Consider the following 25,157-nt stretch of genomic DNA (forward strand, 5'->3'; position numbering starts at 1 on the left):
ACTCCTAACTCCAGTTGAGGTCAATCAGGCACTCCATACCTCTGGTATTTAGGCCCTGGTTGTGTAAAGATGGGCACCAAAATTAGAGGCCACTTTTGAAAAACTGACCCTAAACCTCTCTATGCCTGTGTCTCCTGATCTGCAAAAATGGGTATAATAATACCTGTCAAGCTTTTATTTAGTAAGGCTTAGTTAATTAAGGCTTGTAAAAAAAATTAGAGCCCCAGATGAAAGATGGTCTAGAAGTGTTAAGTATTGTTAAACATAAATGTCATTTTCTGGGAAATAATGTCCATGTCTGTGGTCTACTGTAAATTCCTGATCTCCCTCTCCAGTAAGAATTCACACTTCCAGGAGAGGTTGGGAGGAGAGGAATCTAGTGAGCTTGTCCAGTCAGAGAAACACTTGTATGTTCTGAAGACCAATAATATCATTGGTCTTTAAAATATCTTCTCTTTGGTGAACATGGGTTTCTGAAGGTAATGTAGAACATCAGCAGATTTGCAGAGCCTTTTATGTTGCTGGACAAATTGTTTCTGATGAAAGATTTATAGTTTCTGCTCCTTATGAGAGTGCATTGTATTCAGCATTTCTGTAGTTCACCCTGGCACTGATATCTAATGGTATAATATCAGCCTCTACATGTTATTTGTACATCCTGGGGTTGTACTTCATGACAGCATGTCTTGAATGACATGTGTGTAACATATGCTTTGAGTAAATGTTGAGAATAGGTTCATGGAAAAATTATAAAGGGAAGGGGGCAGGACTCTTAAACATGCACCCTTTTGGGAGACAAAAATGACGGATGGGGAAACTGGGTTGGATAAAACAAGAACCATCCAAAGCCTTCCCCCAGAGTTGAACTGAATCCAACTTTTTTTGTAGTTTGGAAGAGTTGGAAGAATTTTCTATTTTTGCTGCTGCTGTTCTTGCTGTAGCTTCTATACTTCCGTATTCCAGCTGGGACTGTAAATGCTGAAATCCCATGAGAGAGACAATACTTTCAGGATTTCTGGGCTAATTGGGTGCAGGAAGTACCAGCAATCTTGGGAGAGCCTGTTCTCCAGAGAGTGCTAGTCCAATTCTGTTAACATAAGGGATTCGGACAGTTCAGATGAAGTTTGGATAAACATTCAGGCTCCTGGGTACTTATCCAAACCAAAGGCCGGCTGACTGAACCTTGTGAGTTTTGTTTATCACTAGAAAAGAACTTGATTTGGTAAGTGAGATGGGTGATTTTGTTGTACCTCTGTAGGGGTTTTTTTTGCTACTAAATGCTAGAGCACAAATGTAGGTAGAGCCTACAATAATCTTGTAAACATTCTCTGTTGCAGCCTTTACTGATTCCAGTCTGCAACAAGACAGCTCAGTGACTACCTCTCAGCCAAACCCATTTAATTCACCAAATTCATTTTCTTGATCTACTGTTTGATAGTGATGATCTGTATTAAATTTTGCTAAATGGGCATGTCAAGTGGACACCAAGTCAAACCAGCCCATTCAGAAACATTGTCTCCTGGAATATTGTGACAGCTTGTTAATATGAGTCACTGCTGCAAGATTTTATACTATGCGCCAGTCCACCTTCTCCTGCTTATAGTTCTTCAGATTGTAACTCAATTTATTCTTTTCAAGGTGGGCCCCAAATAGATGCTTGTAAGCGATTTAATAATAACAAAAATTATATATCTTCTATATAGCAATATCTTTCAAACTGAAGCATCTCCCTGTGTTGATGATAAAAATTGGCCAACCTCAGGCATGAATTCTACTTGCTCAATCAAATGATGCTTATGAATGGGAGAAAAAATTAGAGATACACTCCGTGGGCATCAACAAAAAAAGTTTACCCCAGATGTGTAGAATTTTGCACAGCTTGTTTAAAGTGAATGAATTTACCACAATTTGCTGAACAATGAAAATTATTTCCTCCCAAAGTGACAATGAAGTATAGCAATACTGTCTGTTTCTCAGTAGAAGGATTACTCCGACACCAGCGAGGATGTGTGTGCATATGTCACATATCAAATCTATTACTTACTTCCTTATTTATTTTATGAGCATTGAGTTTGGGGGGAGGGGGGAAGGGAGCACATATCTCTTTGTACATTGGGTATACTGTATAGACCTCTGTTTCTGTTTGTCATTGACTCTGTGCTCTTTCTTTGTCTTCCTGTTGCTGGAATCTCTCTCTAGGAGTTTCATGGGGTAATGCATTATTGCTCTCTTGCTGCATTGTTATGCCTGTGAACTGTGTGTATTCTCGTCAGAGTATATGCACTCACCTGTGGAAATGATCCATGTTACACCCATTGACTCCTTTGTCCCTTCACTACCCATTGTTCAATGACATCCCCTTCCTCTTAACAGCTCTCATTTGTCCCTGATTACTTTAGCCAGAAGAATAAACCCAGGTTGCAGTTCCTATGTTTAGCAAAAGTCACAGATTGAAATAAGCAAATTTATATGTATCCAGCTACAGTGTGAAAGATTTGGGGGAGTGACTTATTGGGACTAGCCTTGATGTGTGATATAAGTTTGCATGAAAAATAATAAACAACTACTCGGCATAAGAGTAGCAGGGTTTAGTCTCATGTAGGGGGTTGCACGTGCAAACTCCATTAGTGGTAATGGAAGTTTCATGCACAACTTTCTGCGTTCTTAAGAATCGAACCCCGCATGAATTCTGGCTCTATGCAACTGACAATAGAGAAAGCTCTCTCTCATGAAAACTGAGTGATGTGGAGTTTTGAGGGCACTACAAAAGAAAGATGTTGCAAGAGTGACCTTTAACCATTTTGCCAGGGGATCTCAGTTATGTCTGTGGGACAAAGGAGCTGCCTTTTCAGGACCACGGAGAGCTCCTTCTGCCAGCAGACAGACTGTGCCATCTCCTTTTCTGGCTTTCTAGAGTAAGAAAAGAGGGCAGGAATTCTCCTCAATCTCTCTGCAGAGAAAGATGAAGAGACAGAATGAAAGGGACAGGAGTTCTGTGATACAATCCAAGAAGTAGGATGCTTTCTTCTTTCTTCCCTTTTAGAAGCTGGATCAGTTAGGCCCTGGGTAGAATCACACTCAGGCAGAACTGTGACCTCATTTGCTCTTAAGCGGAGGAGTTCACGTTCTACCTTTGGGATTTCAGGCCATCACAGGAGACAGTGGCTCCACCCCTCCATGAATATTTGATGATAAGGCTTTAAGAGCCCTGTGTACATTAAATCAGAGCTGCTGGTAGGAGCAACAGAAACAAGAAGCTTCCATTTGAAAGATCTATCAATTTTTTAACAGATCATTTGTTTATTTAAAAAAAAATAACTTATGAGGTCTCTTTTGTTATTTTTAATAGTTTAAATGTATGAGCAACTCTGTACTACAGGACAATCAGAGCTGGCTTGATGCAACCAGTATTGGCCTAACACAAAGACACAGGCCAGTTTCTTTTTCCTTTTTATTTTTTTTTCATGACTTTTTTTTTTTTAGATTTTTGGGTTTCTATTTTCTGTCCATTTTCTATCATACTCTGCTGTTCTACAAAATTCATAGTACAGTGAAGATCAACTCCCCCTCTTCTTTCTCTCACACCCACAGTGTGTTTGGGCAGGGAATACTGGACAGTGAAATGCATCCTGGTGTATGTCCATTAACTGAATTGTAGTACATCTGACCCTTTCAGTTTGTTTTCTAGCCTTGTACTAGGGCACTTTGCAAATCAAATTTGGAAAAGCCCCCCTTTTAAAAACAAACCCTCTTGTCCTTGTACAGATAGCTAGTTAGTGGAGCTGACAAAAGGGGGTATGTCTCATCAAGATGTCACTTGCATTGATCCATCGCATACAGTCCTGGACCCTTTAAAATTCCACCTCTCCTGTAGGAGGAGCCTTATTTTTTTAACTGGAAATCAGGGTGGGTTTTTCCAAAGCATCTACATAACTTTCAATGGAGCTCATGCCCTTAATTCATTCAGGTGCTTTTGAAAAGCCCACCCTCATTGTTATTGACTGAGCTCCTCCTAACACACAGAAAGAGATTTAAATCTTGAAATCCTTTATTAGAAATTCAGCATGCCTCCCGTTCTCATCATAGAATGGTTTTGAAGTATATCCCCTACATCAAGAAGACTGGTGGCTATGCTTGTGGGGGGGGGAAAGGGGTGTCACCATACTTGTTCATTAAGCCCCATGTCTGTTAATCTTCTACCCCTCCACAGGAACACAGTCACTTAATATTTGGTTATCAATTGGTTGTAGATGAAGCCTGCTCTATTTCCAGTTTGCAGTAATATCTCTCCCTCCTGAGGTTCGTGATCACTGTTCTACAGACAAAGCCTCCCTCTCCCAGATCAGCCATCCAACAGCTTCCCTCTGTACAAAGTACAGTTTCAGATTTTAAACATTGCCCCTTATTCATTGTAATAAGAAATTCTGCCTGTTCCAAGAGGGCTCCTGAACATGGCTGTGTAACTGCAAGATTCACGGCCTCAGACATCAGTGGATTTCTAGTTTGCCGGAGTTCATATTTTGTGCTGTTTTAGAGACAGTTCACCCCATGAGAAGCCCTCCCTGATTGCCTGTATTTTATTATTTCCCAGCTATATCAAGACCTGTAGAAACAGATCCATCTGTTTTCTGTGCTTCGTAGTGTGGGTGGGCTGCCAAAAGCCAGTTCTTGTTTCTATATACTGAGAGCATCAGATTTTTGTTTGCAGAGATTAACATTGTATAGATCACACCCACAGGTACCTAATAGCTCTTCTCTTTTCACAAAATGTTTGAATCTCATTTTGTTTGTTCAAAAAACAAAATTGGGCTGTGAAATTAGTTGTTTTTCTTTTTGATTCTCTCTTCTGTCTAAGGGCTCTGTCTTCCAAATAGAAAAGAAGGATGAGCAGTTAAGTCCCTGTGAGTATTTTTTTTGTGCTTGTACGCCTGAAGAGGGAAACTCAGCAGAAGGATTTGAACAGTTTCCTCCTGGTTATGCTGGCAGAGATGGCCATCATGCACTGGCTGTAACATCATCTTTGCTTGCTAGCATCTGGTGATGTAAAAATACATAAAGAGATCCAAAAATACTGTTTAAAACCTTTGGGCCTGAGTCTCATTTACACTAAAGACACTTCCCTGACAGTATAAAGGGGCCTAAAATGAGAGTAAATTACAGTCATGCTCACTTTAAGGTCTCTTTACGCTGCCAGAGCCATATAAAGGGGTCTTAGTGTAAATGGGAATCACGGCCTTTATTTTAGATGGCTGATAATTCTTAATGTAACATTAACCCATATTCAAAATTCAAAACACATTTAGGTCCTTTCGGTGTTGGTGATCTTAACTTTTGCCTTCAGTGGTTAATGTATCAACTAATAATACTGAATTATATTCTAATCCCTCCAAGAGACCCTTGCAGTAGACCTGGGAGAACAACTGCCCATTTGCCACTCCTTCCTTCAGTGCCCACAAAGCCAGGTTAGGAAAGCATTATCCCACGGCAGATGAGCTTTCATGTCTTTTCTGAAGGCCAGCCCTCTGTATTGAAGACAAAAGAGGCTACTGCTTGCTTCATTTCCTGCAAACTGGTTATGAATCTCAGACACCTGGCAACTCGCCAGTGCAGACCTCAGCTGACTGGCGTTTGGCTGCACCTTGCTAATGTCGATCTGCCCCTCAGAATCTCTGCTTCCTTCAGAAATGAGTGCACTGTTATCCCTGTAACCACAGAAATGAGGCCCTCCTGGCAGCAATCTGAGTTGTATGTCGAATCCCTGCCTCCTCTCACATTACATTTCCGTGTCCTCAGACATCCTGCAAGAAGCAAAATAAAAACCTTCTCCTGCTCCCATCGAACTAAAGGAATTGTGCCGTTGACTTCAGCAGAAGCAGGATCAGGGCTTAGCCCTACATGGGTTGAATCAGCCTAGCACTGCATTGGCCTCCTATTTATCTATTTATTTTGCATCTGCCAGTTTTCCCACTGGCTGTGCCATTTTTTACAACACAGGCAACCATTCTCTGTCAACCATTCTCTGACAACAACAGAAGCTGATGGGCCACATGCACAATGCTAAAACGTTGTGACTGCCTTCTGGAAAAACTGCTTACAAATCGGTCAGACACAGTACTAAACCTGTCAAGTTTTTCTGCTATCCTTGAGATGCCTATGGTAACATTTCCTAGAATCTCTTAAACCAAACGGTTGGCTTGTCATCTTAGCTTTCCACTCTCCTTCATGTGGCTTCCCTGACCAACATAGACAGGGATTCCTTTCCCTTGACACTCGCGTAACAGCCTGCCTAGAGGGGATAGTCAATAGCATGGTCCAGTCTAGCATGTTTTTTCAGCAACTATGCGGCTTAGGGAAACCATGCTCGCAATGACCTTGCTTAAGCACAGCTGTGGCTAAATCTTTTACCAGCTGCATAATGGAGACAGTGCCTATTAGTCATCACAGGTCTCCTAATCAGGAGAGACAAGTTGGATGAGGTAATATTGTCTTTTCATTGCACCATCTTCTGTGGATGGAAGAGACAAGCTTTCAAGCTTCACCGAGATCATCTTCGGTCACGACTCCATCCAAATAAATTTGTTAGTCTCTAAGGTGCCACAAGGACTCCTTGTTATTTTTGCTGATACAGACTCACACGGCTACCACTCTGAAACCTGACTCCATCAGAGACTGTCACAGAGCAGTTATTAACATATTAAATCACAATTAATTCTCCTGATTAATGCAGCTCCATAGAAAAGGTTTGGACTGCTGCTGTATAATTTCAAATTAAGATCAAAAATATTTATGGTGATATACTTGAAAACCATATATTTTGATTGATTCAACGCCTGGGTGGCTTGGCAAGAGATTGGTCTATAGAGGGACTTTCCAAAGCTGCCTCTTCCATCTGTATGCAGAGGGCTGTACAGAAGCAAGTGCTTCTCCCCTCATGTGCATTGGAGTTAAACCCATAAAGCCCCCTGTGACTCAATTGCAGAAGAGGTTCCTCAATCCCTTAGTCCATGAGAGAGCATGAGGATCTATTATGGCTTTATCAATTTATAGCTAGAACAGCCTCCCGTAAGACTAATAGTGGAAGCGGGCAACCCCTTCCAGTCATAGTTTGGACTTCCAACCTGCAGTTTTATGCTAATGTAATTCCATTGGTGGAGCTACTTCTGGTTTACAGCAATGTGAATTAGAGCAGCATCAAGCTCCAGATGTGTCTGATTAAAATGGTTCTAAAATAGCAGTGGAAGAACTCAGATGAGCTGTCCTCTCCCTATCTGCATACCTATCCCCTCGCCCTCCATCCCTCCCAATCCAGTCATGGAACTCAACACTATAGACTAACCTGTAAAGATGATATGATGATATAGGCAAGAGCCTCTCAGCTTTCATTCTGAATGTTCCTTATGTCTCTCTTGCTTATCCGTGCGCTGTAAATGAACAGAAATGATTGATGTGATATTCCCCAGGGTACAATCTGGACTGCTGAACATGTGTATCCCCTCAATTCTCTAACCTGGGGTGCCTTTTACACTGCTTCATTGTGAAAGCAACCACGCCTGGCCCTGCTCACACCCAGCCTACAGCATGTAAATCTCCCCCAGCTATACTGTGTGAGCGCTATAGCTAGCCAGCCAGCCAGCCATGAATTATATTACAGCGCTACCTCAGCAAATTCTCAGTCCCAGACTTGTATGTGATGTGCTGCCCAGCACCCTCCTGGACAATACAGGCTCATAGAAAGTCCGTCATTTCATTCATAGGAAATGACGTGCACAAATCTTATTATCCCAGCTGAAGTTCCCAAACACTTCAATCCAAACACACTGGTTTAGAGAAAACAATAACATCAGTTTAACTACTATAAAAAGAAAGATTTTAAGTGATTACAAGTAAGGAGGCATAAAAGTCAGAATTAGTTACAAAGAAATAAAAGGTAAAACACAAACTAACACCTAACTTAACAAGCTAAGAGAATTCAAAGCAAAAGTCTCTCTGACCACATGCTGTAGCAGTCTTACTAGATGAATCTTCCCGTCAGGATCTCTCCCCCAGTCCAATAATGCTTCCTTTGTCTTTTCAAGTGTTGATGCCATGCGTAGAGATTAAGGGAGAGAGGTAATCTGAGGTGTTTGCTCCCCTTTCTTATGGCATTTCTCTTCTGTGAGAATCCTCTCCAGCTGGGGTTCAGGTGACAGAACATCTGTGGGATGGGAACATCCAGCTGATTCGTTGCCAACATGTAAATTTCTCACTCTCACCTTTTTCCCTGACAAAGAATGGCTGCTTAACCAGGTGATGGTCTATTTGATTTTGTTGACCCCTGGCTGAGGTGTTAGTTTGCCTTTTGTCTCTAAGGAACTGGTTTGTGCCTGCTTTTCTAAACTTGGAACATGTCTTATACAATAGAATTTTATAGATTTACATACATTGTTGCTACACATTTTATCAAGACAATAATGTTCAGCAGATTATGAGTTTTCAAATGATACCTTACAAGGCACACTTTGTACCAGATTTATCATAGCCTTGTAGAAAGGGTGAACATAGGGGTACAGACTGTCACCCTAGGTAGAGAAAAAGATTTCAAATAGGACATGGGTATATTCACCGCTAAGACGCTGGTGCAAATCCACTCTGTTCAGTAGTGAGCAAAAGTTGTTACCCTCTGATTTCTGCTCAGCTGGTCATATGAAATGACTTGTTGGTTTCTCTTTACTAATGGAGCCAAGTCACAAAACTCACCATCACCACTCTCAGCAGGGTCAGTAGCTTGAGTGAGCCATAAAGTTTGAGCTGTCCTCTTCCCCCTAGATATGGTTCCTCCAGAATAGTGTAAAGTACTTACCAGTGAGGCAGTGTGGGAGAAGTCTGAACTTGCCACTGCCCATGCTGTGCAGTTCTGAGTCTGTTGGCTTAATTGTGTTTTTCTTGACATGCTTTCCCACTGGGGAAGGGAAGCTGAATGCGGGGAGCGGAGAGGAGCCAGGGAGCCTGCTCAAAGCACTGTTCATTCATGCCTTTTGTTATTTCAATGCAAGTTTATGTCTCGATCAGCCCTTAAACCCATGCCTGTAGTCAAGTTCAGCTCCATCCACAGTCTTCCATCTCATTCTCACACCATACTAAATGAAGGTGAACTGAATTGTTGTACTAGCAGATTGACAAAAGGCCTAGCTGCAGCTCTTCAGAAAAAGCCCTACTTTTTTATTTTGGGGGTGGATTGGGGAAGGAGCTCTATCTCCCCATCAAACCTCCCCCTTCCCCTTAAAGGTAGCTAAATGAACAGTAACAGTATTGTTTGTATAAATTATTAACCTTTTGCATATGGTTTTCGTAAAAGAGAAGTGACCTCCAACCTCTGCATGCATGGCCTGAAAAATCACACTGTTATTGTTTCAGGCATGTAATATGTCTGCATATTACATGGCTCAGCATGGTCTTGGTAGCATGTCCTCTAAAAGAGACCTGAGAGCGATAGTATGGCTGTACAGAATGCAGAAATGGAAAGCTTATTCTGCCCAGGTAGGACGTGCTGTCCATCTACCTACCGGAAGGTCCAGTTCCTTCTATTCACTGCCTGTTCTAAGGAAAACATTATCTCCAGACCATTAAGAGAGCTTCCCTGACAAATTGGATGGGAGCTGTCTCATGGAAACGTCTGGCTTTATGGGAAGAGGCGGTGACATGGGTAACACAGGCCACAAATGTTTTGGGTATGGCAGATGTGACTTTTCCCCCCTTCTCCCACCAGTAGTTGCAGCTATGCTGATGTGCTCTGGCTTCTCTCCTCTCTGCTGTAACCAGACATCCTCTGCTGCCCTCCTACTGGTGAGAGGAAAGGGAGGATTCTGAGCCTGGTGACACGGTTTGAATAGCTGGGAAGTGATGCCGGGATGGAGAGCACAAGCAGTTAAACTTTCTCAGGGCCAAGTTCTGCCCTCAGCTTTCCTTCTGTACATCGCTTTACGCTTCTCAAGCGGATGCTTGTCTGTAACTCCCCGTGTGAGCATCCAAGGGGAAAAATTTGGCTCCAAATCTGAAAAATCTGGGTATTTGCAGGCCTTTGTATGAGCCCCACTAGAACCAAACTCCTTCCTTCTGTTCTTCTTTCATTCCCCTTTCAGAGGAAGCAAAGGCAAAGACATCAACACAATCAAGTCACTGCGAGTTCTGCGAGTTCTAAGACCATTGAAGACTATCAAGCGTCTGCCCAAGTTAAAGGTTGGCGAATAACAGGAAACAGTTCTTCTTTGTTGGGGACTGGCAGGCTGGGCTGTGGGCAAAATTTCTTGTGTAAACTCAAAGTGGGTAACGTATAGACCTATTCTTTTATTGTAATTGATTTTAATTTTTGCCAGTTTTACTTAGATTAAAAAAGACCTCCCCTGCTCATTTAATAGTTTTGCACATTTTAATCAAATGTTAAAAGGTCTTTTGGTTTCACAGTAAATGCCACGTTCAATTTTCCAATAACCCTTATGAAGGTTGGGGATGGGAAAACCCACTCAAAACACAACCTACAAATTTAACACAATTTTTTGAAATTTTGTAGTGTGCAAAAAGTAACTCCTGGAGCATTCACTTTCACTGCACAACTTGTACGCCATGAACACTGCACGCTTTGCTCAGCTCTGTCTGTGGAAATCTTCCCCTGAGTCAAGAGGAATTTAATCTATTCATCTCTTCATTTAGGAGTGTGTAATGCAGGGTGTTAGCATCAATAGCCTTTCATGTCTGGAATCCCGAGTCACAAGTTGAATGAATTTGGCCTCCTGAGCTTGGTTACTTACCACTTTTCAAGAATGGATTGAAAACTGTTCAAGAATAGCCCGCCACTGGAATTGTGGGGTGGGAAGAGTTATAGAACTAACCAGATGCGCACTGTAGGGACTCAATGCAGGAACTATTGGCTGTACAGTGTTTTTGTGCGCTCACCAGTACGGATCTTCTCCATTAGAGACGGGCCAAAACCATAAAGAACTTTTGCTTTTGTGAAACCACATCAGCCGAATTTTTTTAAACATAACCCAAAATAAAAACCAGGTTTAGCTTTCGTCTGGGGCCTGTTTTATGCAAATCCACATGGTTCAGGTTCAGATCATTTCAATTTTAGCCAATTTAATTTTCACACGTGCTAAATTCATCTGAAACCTGTGCAGAAGACCAAGGCTAGTTGATTGGAAATGTAAATGTGTTGTTCTGTGGCCTTTGAAATCAGCAGTGTTAATTTTCTTCTGCTCTGGAACGCAAAGAAACACTGGCTTTTTATTAAACAAATTCTTTATGTTCAAACTTACATTTGCCAGACCGGGTTGACTACTGCTAAACAGTGTCAGTAAATATTTATATGAATCAGAAATTGAATTCATATTGCTTGTCTTCACACCTCTTTTGCTCCTTGGAAACTAGTAACTGGTCACCGAAACTGAGAGTTTTGTGGGATTATTAGAGAATATTTGAAGAAAGTGAATTTGGAATTTCTAGATTGTGCTTGCACCAGAAACATGATACTAAGAATTACATTCAGAACAACAACACCGTACGCCTTGTGTGTCCAAGCAGAACTAACCAATCCCACTCGGAATTCCTTACACTGAATTATCACCACAAACTACTCATGAACATGCTGTAAGCCGACAGCTATTTGCAGAAATGATTTGGCAACTAATACCACATAACAAATACTTTCAAAAAGTGTTTGCAGACAGTTCACAAGCTACATTTGCAAACTAAATTATTTAATAGTTAACACTGGTTGAATTATTTGCTACAAGTTATTTATTCAAAGCATTTTGGTATTTTATCATGAAATAATTTTTCTTATCATTCAAACAGTTCAAATAATATTTAATGAGTAATTTATTTGACAAGTTCTATTCCCTATCAGTCATAGAATAGATTAGTCACATCTACATTTTACAGTTATTCATCCAGCTGTAAAAATATTTGCTTGGGGCTAATATTTACATAGACAACTGGTTATTATATTTGCCATTTTTACTGGCAATATCACAGAATTCAGTCACATGGTTTAAACTCTTGCAACAAGGAAAAAGAATGGAACTGCAGGAAATGGGTATTAGTAGAACTAGACATTTGAAACATCTGGCGTGCAAGTTAAAGAAACCCTTCCCTGACAGACACCGTATAAATCAGGTACCTGATCCAAAATTCTATGTGTTCCTGTTTAGATGCTGAGATCTCTCTCTCTCTCTCTCCCTTCACCTCTTCCCCTGTTTTTCACCCCACCATTATAGGCTGTCTTTGACTGTGTGGTGAATTCCCTGAAGAACGTCCTCAATATCCTAATTGTTTACATGCTCTTCATGTTCATTTTCGCTGTCATTGCTGTACAACTCTTCAAAGGCAAATTCTTCTACTGTACGGATGAGTCCAAGGAGCTAGAAAAGGACTGCAGGTACTTGCAGGGTGACAGAGGATGCTGGAAGCCAGCTGTGGATTGCTTGCAGGAAGGAAATCTTGGATCCCTTCCGGAGTTCCCTTGATGGTGATAACTCTCCCAACTCCATGTGACTTAAAGTCGCATCATTCTGGGTTCAATTAATTCTAGTGTGGCTCCATTGAATAAGAATGCTACTTTAACAGAGTTATACCAGACATTAATTTTACCCTTCATTTTTAATAGTTTAAATGTCTAAGACCCCGATCCTGCAAAGTCAAACACTTAACTTTAAGTCTGAGTAGTTGCAGTGACTTGTTTCAAACTAATCATGTGCTTAAAGTAGAGCACAAGCGTAAGTGTTTGAAGGATCAAGGCCTGTGTGGCTAATTTGGCTAGCTGCCTTTCGGATTTTTAAAATGGATTTTTTTTTCTTGAAGCACTATTATTTGAACATTGTAGTTAATAAGTAAGAAGTTAAGAAGTTAAAATGCCATTGTTGGCACTAATATGATAGAAGACCCTTGTTTCCAGCCTGATTTGTCCTTTCCCATTTAACAGTGGTTTTTATGTCATTCCTATGCACCACAAGCCAGCATGCTCCTCCTTGCTTGCTTCTTTCTTTGATGATTGTCATCATCTGGGAATGTCTTCAGTAATGTCAGCGACAGCGCTTGGAACAGTGATATGTAGGGTTACTTTCGCTGTATATTTCCTCTACTGGCTGCTAGCTTTATAGCAGCAGAGCAAATATATTATGAGGTCACATGTCAGCAGTATTTCTGGGGTTTGTATTTTCAGTTTCTCATTGGCTGAATAGTGGATTTGTTTTCAAACAGATATTTAGAACCCAGAGGATATTCTCCACTAGATTGCGACAGTTTGCAATGGATCAGACTATTCCAAGCCTAAGTAATTGACAAAGTCCTCTTAATTGTAAGCATTGTCTTAGGGCTACACTACAATTAAGTCGATACAAGTTCCGTTGCTTAGGGGTGTGAAAAAACCACCTCCCTGAGAGACGTAACTTACATCGACTTAAAGTGGTGTCTACCACACGCTATGTGTGCGGGAGAGTGTTCTCCTGTCGACATCGTCTCTCGTTGAGGTGGAGTAATTATGTTGATGGGAGAGTGCTCTCCCATCGACGTAGCACGTCTTCGCCAGACGCGCTAAATCGACGCCGCAGCATCAGCAGTTCAGCAGCAGCTGATTTACCATGGTAGCAAGGACAAGCCCTTAGTAATTTTCAACTGTGACTGGCAGGCCTACGGATATGGTCCTCCCTTCCCATGCCCAAGGTTGTGGATTCAAGTCTCTGCTGCATCTTGTGTAGAGATTAAAATTCTACGGCTCTTTTAGTTTTTATTTAGATTATAAAATCTCGGGGCAGGAACCATCCTTTTTGTTCTGCGTTTGTACCGTGCCTAGCACAAATGGGGTCTCGATCTGAGACTGGGGCTCCCACATGCTACTACAATACAAATAATAACAATAATCATCCTTAATAAATTGCTGCGGAGCCTTGTCACCTCACTTGTTTCAAACCTCTGCTCTTCTTTTTAGGGGTCAGTATCTGGATTATGAGAAGAGCGAGGTGGAGGCACAGCCCAGGCAGTGGAAAAAGTATGAGTTTCACTATGACAATGTGCTCTGGGCTCTGTTAACACTGTTCACGGTCTCCACAGGAGAAGGGTGGCCAACGTAAGTACGTGAAGTTTGTCGGGTTCATTTACCCCATTGAGATGCAGTGCTAACTCTTCGTAGCTGTCAGGGACAGATGAGCAATCGACGACTTGTGCAAAGTGGATGGGGAATTCGTTATCAGCCAGGCGTCTGGTTTTCCTCGCACAAATGTTAAACGAATCAGCAGCATTAGGCAGGACTTGAGTGTATTTTTCTGCACATTCCTGTGAGGTTGCACAGTGGTGTTTCCTGGGCACTTTTTGATAAATAATTGTCTGCTCACTCTTAGCCTTCAGATCTGCGCTGCTTTCTTTGGAGTGAAATAGATTAAGAGGCTCACAAAAGCTGCTGACCTTGAGGTCAGGGGAGAAAGGAACATGGTGACCCATGAAGAAAGCATTCCAGGCTTTTTGGCTCAAAACTATCGTTCCTGTTATGCTTACTACTTTATTTTGCTTGGCTTTTAATGGGAAATAGTAGTTAAAAATGCAACCTGGAAGTCTCTTTCATGTGGCAGGCAACCCCTTTCACCCATGCCCCACTTCCTAATAAAATAATGAATGAAAACCTCAGTGGCCCACATATTCCCAGGGAGCGTACATTGCAGATTATTCACAGTCTTTCCACTGCTGCTGTTTCATCCATAGTGACACATGGAAGAAGAAAGGAAGAATTCAGACCCCAAAGTATCCCCTCTCCTTGCAATCAAAGAAAATTGATCATGGCAAATATGCTGCTGGGACACTAACAAATGATCCCTTATTCCAAAATGGAGCAAAAAGAAAGGATGCCCCTGAGCCCGTACGGGAAAGTTCCTTCCCAGTTGCAAAAGTGGCAATGAGTTTAATCCCATGCATGTAAGGCAGAATCTCCACAGGGAAGCCTCTGGTATCAAGTAAATCTAGAGCTGTCACTGGTACTTTGCCCTGCACTTAATTTAATTGTTTTCTTCTCTCTCTGCATTTGATTACAGTGTATTGAAGCATTCGGTGGATGCTACCTATGAGGAGCAGGGTCCCAGCCCTGGTTATCGAATGGAAATGTCCATCTTTTACGTGGTGTACTTTGTTGTCTTCCCCTTCTTCTTTGTGAATATATTTGTGGCATTAATCATCATCACCTTCCAGGAGCAAGGCGATAAAGTCATGTCGGAGTGCAGTCTCGAAAAAAATGAGGTATCCACGTGTTACGAATTCAGCAACCCCTCGCACACTGGGAGTTGGCATTTTTTGGCTCAGACCACCTTGCTATAAATGAAATCCCACAGCTACCACCACCAGCACTAAGGGCTTTACAGCAGTTATTAACAGAGGGAGGCCCTAACCTTTGTGCGATCAATGACCACAGTGAAAGATGTGTTGAATATGAAATTGAAAGAATCAAGTTGCCGCCCCCCTAACCCTTTGCATGGATGTGTGGCCCATGGAGACCACACATCTCTGAATAAGGCGCTACACCGTGACCTGAGCAGCTAAACAAAATTACATGTCTCTGTGGACCCCCCCTCCCTACGACAGATAAGCATGGTGTTAAGTACTTGCACTCTGTGTTTGCACAGGTCCTGACTTTTATTTCTCTCGGCGTGTGCTCCACCCCTGGTCCGGCCCGAAGCCCTGCTCCCCTCTGCCCTTTCCCCTGAGGCCTCATCCTCATTCTGCCTCTTCCCGCCCAAGGCCTTGAGGCCGTCCGCCTGCCCACTGCTTGCTGCTCTCCGCCCTCCCCCAAGTGCCTCCTGCCAGCCTCCAAACAGCCGATCGTTCTGTGCCCAGCCATTATGTGATAAACATACTCAGTCCACCCTCCCCAAAATACCTCACCCGTGCTCTCAAAGATAACCTGTTTCACATTGGCTACTGGATGACCCTCGCCGATTTTGATTTTTTTTCCCCTTGTTCCTGTTTTGTAGAGGGCCTGCATAGACTTCGCCATAAGTGCCAGGCCACTGACCCGCTACATGCCTCAAAACAAGCAGTCTTTTCAGTACAAGATGTGGAAGTTTGTGGTGTCCCCTCCCTTTGAATATTTTATCATGGTCATGATTGCACTCAATACTATTGTGCTGATGATGAAGGTTAGTGAGCTGTTGTTAGTTCTTCCTGACTTCATGTGGGCTAGAAAATGTGGCATTTGCTATAGGAGCAACGTGCTTGAGACACTGTAGTAAGATGGATGTGACAAGAGCTAGATTAGCTTCTGATGTTGCCTGGTCACTGGTTCGGCCGCAGTACTGTTGGTTGGGCAGTCCTTACCGAAGAAGACAGGATTGCCTGGACGTGGACCATGGTAAGATGGAGTTCCCCAGCCTATGATTTAGATGCGAAGGCAGAAAGCTCAGATGACTTCTTCTTGCACTGCCCTATGCCTGTTTATAGAGGACTTGGGACTCAGTTCTCTACTAACGTGTTGTTCCCCACGAATCTCTCACTCCTAATTAAGGGTCAGATTCACCTCTCGTTTACACTGGTTGAAATCCAGAACAACTCAAGTCAACAGAGTTACTCAGATTTGCACCAGATGGAGAATCTTTGGGTCTGGGTGAGCTTCTCTCACCACAGCACCCAAAAAGGGGGAGGCAGAGGTGTCTGTATGGCATGTATGATCTCCCGCAATCCCTGGCGTAAGTTGGAGCTGCCTCAGATGAGCCCAGCGGCTGTTACATTGCTGGAGATCACTTGGGTGCAGCAGTATTCGGGGCACACTCTAACCTTCTGAGCACTCCTCCAATGTACCTGGTACTTGTGAGGAGGTCCTACACCAGCAGAAGATTCTCCAGTGCTAGGGGAATGTTCAGCTGCCCAATTCAGGTATTGTCATGACCCCATTGTGACTTTGGAATGACACAAAGGATCTATAGCATAGACCGGGATCCGGCCTTAAGTGAAGCAGAATCTGGCCCTAAATCAATCAAGAGTCCTACAGTCAGGCAAGTCAATTATGAACATTGTTTCATCAGCATAAAAAGCCTTCCTGTAACAGCCTATCTTCCCTCTTGGTTTAGTTCTATGGTGCTCCAGACGCATATGAAGAAATGTTGAAATGCCTGAATATTGTATTTACGTCTATGTTTTCAATGGAATGCGTTTTGAAGATCATTGCCTTTGGTGTACTGGTACGTTCCTTTCTCATTTACCCTCTGCTGCTTTCCCTTCGCATCAAACGTTCATGCTGTGAGATGACACAGAGATTAAAAAACAACCCCAAATTTAATTTAGGGATTTAAATTTTCCTATCTTCTGTTTTTATTTTGCAGAATTATTTCCGAGATGCCTGGAACGTCTTTGATTTCGTAACAGTATTGGGAAGTATTACTGATATTTTAGTAACCGAGATTGCGGTAAGTGCAATTTGCTAAAGTCACTTTGTTAACCCACAGAACTGTGCCCTGCCAAGGCGTCACGTCTCCTTCCCACCAACATGTTTCCTGGAGTTGCCTCTGAGGCTCCTCATGAGATGATGTGCTTTGGGGGCCCATTCACATTAGCTGTTCTTTTCCCCAGGCTGAACACACTGTCTGGTTAAAAACTCCCATTACAAGTTAGTAGCTGTGCTAGGAAATGCTATCTCTTTCTCACTTAATGAAAGGATCCCATCCTTGAGCCTTTTTTACCCCTTCATGGAAAAGTCCTATAGAATTTAATGGAGAGGAAACCCAAAGAGGGTTATTATGATTGCTTCTGTTTAGTAGTGTCCCACACTGTGCTAGGAGCTTCTCAGAGGAAATCAGGAAGTGTTATTTACTTCTTCTCATAACACAAGAGCTAGGGGTCACCAAATGAAATTAATAGGCAGCCGGTTTAAAACAAACAAAAAGAAGTATTTCTTCACACAATGCATAGTCAACCTGTGGAACTCTTTGCCAGAGGATGTTGTGAAGGCCAAGACTATAACAGGGATGAAAAAAGAGCTAGGTAAGTTCATGGAGGATAGGTTCATCAATGGCTATTAACCAGGATGGGCAGCGATAGCCTCTGTTTGCCAGAAGCTGGGAATGGGTAACAGGGAATGGATCACTTGATGATTACCTGTTCTGATCATTCCCTCTGGGGCACCTGGCATTGGTCGCTGTTGGAAGACAGGATACTGGGCTAGATGGACCTTTGGTCTGAACCGGTATGGCCATTCTTATGTAAAGACGCTGTTCTCTGTCCTTTCGAGCTTTCAGTCTACGTTTTGTATTGGACAAAAAGAATGAAGGTGACAAACCAGGAAGGAGCAGATGGGGGGAGGAAGGAGGAGGGTTAGAACAGTAGCATTGTCTGCAACCTTAGTTTAGCCATGTTGGGGTCATTGTTCATTTTTTAAAATCTACATAAAAGGTTTCCATAGAAATTAGTATTAAAATAATGTTACAGAGAATGAGATAATTTCTGTAGAACTTACCAACTGAGCTGTACAATGTAAGAGAATTACATCACTGCTAAGGAATTTTTTAGGATAGTTTAAAAATTTCCAACTTTCTATTAAATTCTATAGGACGTTTTCATAAGGGCAAGGAAGAACAACGACCCCATACCGAGAACCTGGTTTTGAACCCTGTTTATGAACTATTCTTACCTTAGCTGCTTGTCTTCATCACATTCTGATGTTGTTTTAGCTGTGCATATTGAAAATGTACATCACTGGAACTTTTCCTTGTACATCTCCTAGGGCTTATCTACGTGGCAAGTTACTACCCAGCAAGCCAGGCTGTGAATCTACAGCACACCTGCTAGTGTAACATCCCCTGTGCACACTGTCCAGCTCACTGAACGTCCTGGTTTCTACTTGTAGTATGTCAAACCACACTCTGCGACTTTCAGTGGTTTGTAGCAGTCTCCACTCAGGATGTTACTGCGCGGGAAACTGGTGCACTGTATATGCACACCCTGGCTTGCCACACGTAATTTGCCGTGTAAACTAGCCCCTAGAGACTTGTTTTCAGATATTTCTGTGTGTACTGAGAGCCCAGACCTTTCTCCCTTACTCTAAGAAGTCCCGTCCCAGGGACTCATTTACAGAATTGAGCCAATTGTGCCTCTGTTACCGATGCATGGTGCAAAGCTGCAATATCCCAGGACAGTGTATCCATTGCACAGACCCTGTGGAAGCAGCTGTGCTTTCACATAACTGGCTGGTGCGGGGGTGGTGATTTGTTTGGGGAGGAAAAGTTTACCCCACTGTCGGTCTTCTTACTTCTCCCTCCCACAATTTTGGGGTAGTTTGCACTCCAGCCATTGCTAGGATGGAGCACTATCTGTTGTCAGGAGAGTGCAGAGATTGAAATTTTGCCTGGCTCTGCAGGAAAAGTGCTGGGGGGAAAGCTCAATGCTCCCACCTTTCTTCTCCTGTATCGCCATGGAGAGGCCAGCCACAGTCTGACCCTCAGCAGGCAATGAGATGGAATATAGAGCTTCCTGTAATCATAACATAGATGAGTAAATACGCGTGCAGCTCTCCGCACAAATACTACATTTCACACTCAAATTGTAACAGATTTATCTAGAGCTTGTCTATGTGAACGTTTAGTTCATGGCAAGCTGAGGTGTGGATCCTGCCCCACACTAGGCTAACTGTCCACTTGGACCCTGCTGACACGCATTAACAGTTCATTAGTGCGCTTTGATCTAGTTCTGTTTGCAACAGGATGAGATCAATGCACAATACCGAACTGTTAATACACGTCAGCAGGGTTCATGCTGACAGTCCACGGCAGGCTAGTGCGGGTTAGATACACCCTCCAGCTTGCTGCAAGCTAAATATTCATGTAGACAAGCCCTTAGTAATTCTGAAAATACAACGTGCTAGGAATGACCAATGATTTAATATGCATGCCTGCATTACTCTTTCACTGTACTGTAGTTTTTTCAAGTTTAACCATCAAGTATGGAGGGTAAAATACTTGGATGGTTTAAAGGATGGTGTAAGTTATATCAGAAGATGGTCATATACAAAAAAGCCAAACTTTCAAGCACCCATAACACTTTTCATTGATGCTCCCAAGTTGCATTTTAGGGGCTCCTGGTATAAGAGTAACTAAATGTACCTAGCTCCCCCTCAGAGAGGGGTGTCTGAACATTTCCAGCTACACTGGTTCTGCAGCTTCCCTTGGCTGCAAGATGTGTTGCAAAACTGTTCTTAAAAACGTTTCCCTAACGTTTAACCTAAACTCCCCTGTTTCAGCTCCAGCCCATTACCCCTTGTTCCGTATCCATTGACTAATGAACCTATTTTAATCCCTGCTCTCTTTTAATCATGCCTTTATAAGTGTTTGTCTACAGTTGTCTTGTCTCCCTTTTACTCTTCTTTTCTCTCAACTGAATATGCTCGCTTGTCTCAACCTTGTCCTCAGTGGGTTTCTGTCATCTTTGTTGCTGTCCTCTGAACTCTCTCCAGTTTGTCGCTGCCTGTAGTAACCTATTCCTCGTTATGGAAGAGCTTTGTAGCCTCTGGTGAACAATCCTTTAAGCAAAGCACATCTTTTTGTAAACTTCAGACAGGATCAGGGGGCTAACGGTTCTGAGGCACCACACAAAGCTGGCTGAAGAGACGTTAGAAAGCAGCTTAACTCACTTAAGGGTGACCCTGACATGCAGATCTCATGAAATCATTGCTTAATGACACTTTTTTTTTTTTTTTTGAAATGGCGTTCCATAAATGACATCTAGAACAGGACATTAACAGCAATAAATAATTCTAGTTTTCAGTGTGTCATTCACAAACAGAACCGTGCTTTTATAGTTTCATCCTGCTGTGTGCAATCTGGGCAACCTGGCACCAGGGGCTCGGCTGCACTAGAACATTTCCTCCTTCTCCACCAGCAAAGAAGCCTGTGATACCCAGGGTGGAACCCAAGAGGAGGGATTCAGCCCCCTGCTATGGCCCCATTTCACAAACCCAGGCATGGGGGGGCAAGGCTGTCGCACACAGCACTATAGTCATTCTGACCTCCCCTGGTGCAGACACAGGTAGCTGTAACTTAGAACAGGCCCTAGGGCTGCCTGCATTACACCAAGGGCTGTTTTGGCCCCTGCAACATCCCAAAATCTGGAGGGCATGTGGAGCGTGCCTTTGTACCGCTCCTTCTTGGCTGCACCAGCTATACTCCATCTCCTGGAAGTGCAGTACAGAAATTGATCCAAGCTCTCTTTTCTTTTACACTTCTAAGCAAACATTGAAATCAGCGGGAGTTAGGTAAGGATCATTGAGGATCTGGGCCTAAGCAGCTTTGTCCCTTTAAATTTCAATGGGTCTTAGGCTCCTAATCACTGAGCTTCTTTTGAAAATGTTACCAAGTTAAAAATGGTGTAAAGAACAAGGAGTGCGAGGGAATTTTGCCCTGCTTTAGCGAGAGCACTGCCGGGCAGACACCAATAACTGCACCTAGGAGCTGGAACAAATCTTAAGAGGGGCGCAGGCAGTGTGATGCCTCATTAGAAATTTGAAGCGCATGCTTCAGGACGTATCTCTTCAGTTGTGTTTAATCTTTCTCCAGGCCCAAGGCCTTTCCTGCCTCTTGTGCTCTTGCATGTAAAGGAGTGTGGGTGGCAAAGGGACTACTTTGACTCAGCCTAGAAGACTGCAGCTAGTGCTTAGCCTGACGTGAAGTCACACGTCATCTCTATTCATGCATAGTCTGGAATATAGCAACCCTTGTGTATGATGCACGCACTTCTAGGATCAAGGCTGTGGTGTTATACAAACTGCAGGAGCCAGAGAAAGGAAAGGGACTTTGTTCTCAGGCCATTTTCCAAAGATCTATATCCAAATTTCCTTATTGGATGAAATGCCCCTTTTGTTGATAGCCTGGCCTTCCTCTGGGCAAGACTCTCAGCAGGATGTAAGCAAAAGTATGGACATTTGTATGGCACCACTAGTTAACGCCTGCATGGGTGCTCAGCCCTAACTAGTTATCAGCTTGAAGTTACATACTGTTATTTTAACATAGGCACAAAGAAGTCCAGATGCAGGGGTCGGCACCACCATGTTGCGCGACGGACGCTTGACACAATTACTGTAATTAGTGACGGATACTGGGGGCCGTTATGTCATTCAGTCATTCCATTTTTTGAAAAATTATGACAGACCTCAACATTTTTACCACGGACGCTTGTGTCTGTGTACGGACACTTGTTGCTGACCCCTGCCCAGATGACATCCTGGCCATCCTCAACTCAGCACAATTTCTGTTCATGGGTCCCTACGATGGAAAGTGAATTCCTTCCCACTCTCCATAGGGGAAGGACTCCTCTGTGGGACCAACCCTGAGATCACTGGCAAACTGTGACTAGAGATGGGCAAGAGATAGATCTGGCTTGCAAATAGGTGCAATGATTCCAGTTTCCTGCTTGGCCAATCTCCCTCAACTTTCCAACTGTAAACACTCTCCAAGCCAACTAAACCAGCTAACCTGGCTAGCCTTGCTGCATCAGCACTTTTGTACCACTGAAGAGTAAAGATAAAAGGAAAAGAAATGTGTTGATTAACTGCTTTTTTTTTAATTTCTTAGTCACCTTGTATGTAATTTACTTTGTGAATGCAGTGGATTTTTTTTTATTTCCTTAGGCAAAAACACACATGTCAGTTTTCCCCTGGTTTAATAACCTAAGTAAATTAGGTGGAGTTAAAGACAAGTCAGTCCTTCTGAATGCAGTAAGCCCGCAGGAGGTGCTGTGAGCATATGTGAAACTGACATCTATTTCTCTGCCTGGAAATACAAAAAAAGAAAATAAAAAGTGTTTGTGAACTGTCTCCTAATTTGCATTACAAAATGAAATGCAAATAACTGCCACACTGTCTGTGTTACCTTTAGGGTTTCAAAATCTGTTTTGATGTGAAGCATTTCTTTAATTTGTATAATTACCGTTAAAAAAAGGGGAAAAAACCAAAATCCAATATTTTTTTTCCAGTGAAATTTTCAGAGCTTCTGGTTTTGCTTGTCCTGATTACTCATTTTCTCTTTTGTTTTCTGTTTTTGTTCTTTATTTTCTTTACCTACCTGCTGAATCACGCCATCCAATCAACATACAATGCGAAAACCATGTCTCCGTCTGTATGTTGTGCACCTGCTGCTCAAAAAATAATTTGTAAATAATCTTGCAAATATTCATCCATGAAAACATCACATATAGGACACGGTTGGTTTCATTGAATTTAAACAATTATTTAATTCTCTGCTTTTATTTTCTCTTGTTTTATTATTTTTATTTTTAATTCTATTTCATTTTGATGAGATTTCTGATTGCACTAGTGGAAAGCCTCACTGTATGTCTGCAGCGTGCCTCACAACTGGCTTCTCTTGTGCATCTTCTTCCCCTCGGCTAATTGGTGACATGAGGCACATAAAGTTACCAATAGCCCATTTTTTGCTGTTTGTTGTTTCACTTGATAATGATAAAGGGGAAACTGACACTTGCTTTATTTTCATGGAGGACTGAATTAGAGTTGGAAGGATACCGGCTTTCATATGACCTGGGGTAGGGAAGATTGTTTGGCTTGGGAAATCTTTATTTTGCAGGTGATAGAATCAAATTTAAGGTTCTAAGCAACCACTATTTTATACTGAGATTTGTTGGACTTTGTGAAAAAGGAAGTGGTCCATTTAAAAGGACAACGCCAGATGTTTTAAACTCACTGGTTAACTCTTATTGAAAGGCAAAGATTTCTAGTGACGCTGACCTAGAATTAATTTCACTGAAGTAAAAAGAGGTTAGTGAAAACATTGACTTTATTTGGCTTTGAACGTCCACTGCAAAGCCAACATGCTATCATTTTGCCACCCCATGAGATCTAGGAGACAGTAACTAGCAACAAAAGGAAACCGCTCTAAACAAAATAAATGAGGCTGGGGTTGCAAGGAGTTAGGAATCCAAATCCCCTTGAAACTCAATCAGCGTTAGGTGCCTAACTCCCATCAGCTCATAGGAAATCCAAGCATAGACCGTTTTATTTGCCCAAGATGAGCAAATGCAAAAAGAAAGCCATTTAGATTGTGAAAAATACATTTTAAAAACTATTCCATGTTTAATAATCCCAGGTGGTATTAGTAACACAGATAAGGAAATGGGTTTTATTAAAAATACATGGATTTTATCTGTCAGCCTCCCTTTCAGCTGTGTTAGTTTTCCATCTGGACTTTCTGTTGCATGGTTGTGGTTTTCTCCAGAGATTAAATTAGCTTTGGCCTCCATTACAGAGTGCAAACACACACATTCAATAACCATTTAATGCAGGGTCATGGGAGGAAGTTGTCTTCCGGGAAGCAATAGAGAAGCAAAAGCAATGTAAAGTTCAAATGATGCCTTTCTAGACTTTTCTTGGTGAAATCTGAAAGGCGCGTTCTTGATGTGCTTTACAGTAACTTGAATTATTACAGCAGTGATGGTATAAGGCCATGATTGCACTACCCAATTTGTGTGTGCAAAAGCAGGGTATGAATGTACAACAAGCGAGTGCACAATTTATTCCCGTGCAATTTGCTCACCCATGTTTGAAAATGTGGGCTTTGGTACTACCCGTGGTGCAGCTTAGTGGTTTAGATCCTGACCCTCCATGGGCTGAACCTGCCATGCTGGTGGAATCCCCTTGACTTCACTTTCCAGGATCAGGGCCACAAGAAACAACATGACTGAAATGACAGAACCCCCTCTACGCGTACATAGGGTGAAATCCTGGCCCTGTTGACTTCAGTGAGCGTTCTCCATTGACTTCAACGAAGCCAAGACTTCACCCAAGGTATGGTCATTTCCCCTTAATATTAATAGAGTCACGTGCCTTTTGGCAGATCATACCCTTCTCTCTGCACATTTCAGACTGTTCACACACTTAAAGACAGTTTTGTTGCTTCTCATTCTTAGTGATGTAGTGGAAATGTTAGTTCCCAACTCTCACCCCTAAAGCGCAGTAAAGGCTCCCCGAGATATCCCAATCACAGCACTGAAGACCCAAAGGCTGACCTCTGTCCTCAAGGCCAAATTCCTGCCACATGTGGTGCATGGCTTTGGAAAAAAACGTTAATCTGAAGGAAGACTGATCGCGTTTCTGCAGTGAAGCGGCAGCAGCATGGGCCGTACAAGCCCATCTGGAATCCAGGCAACATACT

At 42.6% G+C, this 25,157-nt stretch overlaps 1 protein-coding gene across 14 annotated transcripts in view; it reads left to right on the forward strand.

Moving 5' to 3' along the window:
• CACNA1B (calcium voltage-gated channel subunit alpha1 B) overlaps window positions 1-25,157 on the forward strand; it is a 466,872-nt gene that overhangs the window by 370,152 nt on the left and 71,563 nt on the right. For 8 of the 14 annotated variants that reach the window (XM_043530418.1, XM_043530423.1, XM_043530432.1 and 5 more), the window contains 9 exons: window positions 2,200-2,211; window positions 10,119-10,215; window positions 12,252-12,412; window positions 13,961-14,098; window positions 15,054-15,255; window positions 15,987-16,151; window positions 17,079-17,189; window positions 17,331-17,414; window positions 23,188-23,193. In XM_043530418.1, the coding sequence (XP_043386353.1) occupies window positions 2,200-2,211; window positions 10,119-10,215; window positions 12,252-12,412; window positions 13,961-14,098; window positions 15,054-15,255; window positions 15,987-16,151; window positions 17,079-17,189; window positions 17,331-17,414; window positions 23,188-23,193 (976 nt within the window). The remainder of the gene's footprint in view (window positions 1-2,199; window positions 2,212-10,118; window positions 10,216-12,251; window positions 12,413-13,960; window positions 14,099-15,053; window positions 15,256-15,986; window positions 16,152-17,078; window positions 17,190-17,330; window positions 17,415-23,187; window positions 23,194-25,157) is intronic. The other 6 variants (XM_043530421.1, XM_043530427.1, XM_043530429.1 and 3 more) reach the window with 3 other exon arrangements.

Source organism: Chelonia mydas, chromosome 16 (genome assembly GCF_015237465.2).
Source record: "Chelonia mydas isolate rCheMyd1 chromosome 16, rCheMyd1.pri.v2, whole genome shotgun sequence".
Classification (NCBI taxonomy): Eukaryota; Metazoa; Chordata; order Testudines; family Cheloniidae; genus Chelonia; species Chelonia mydas.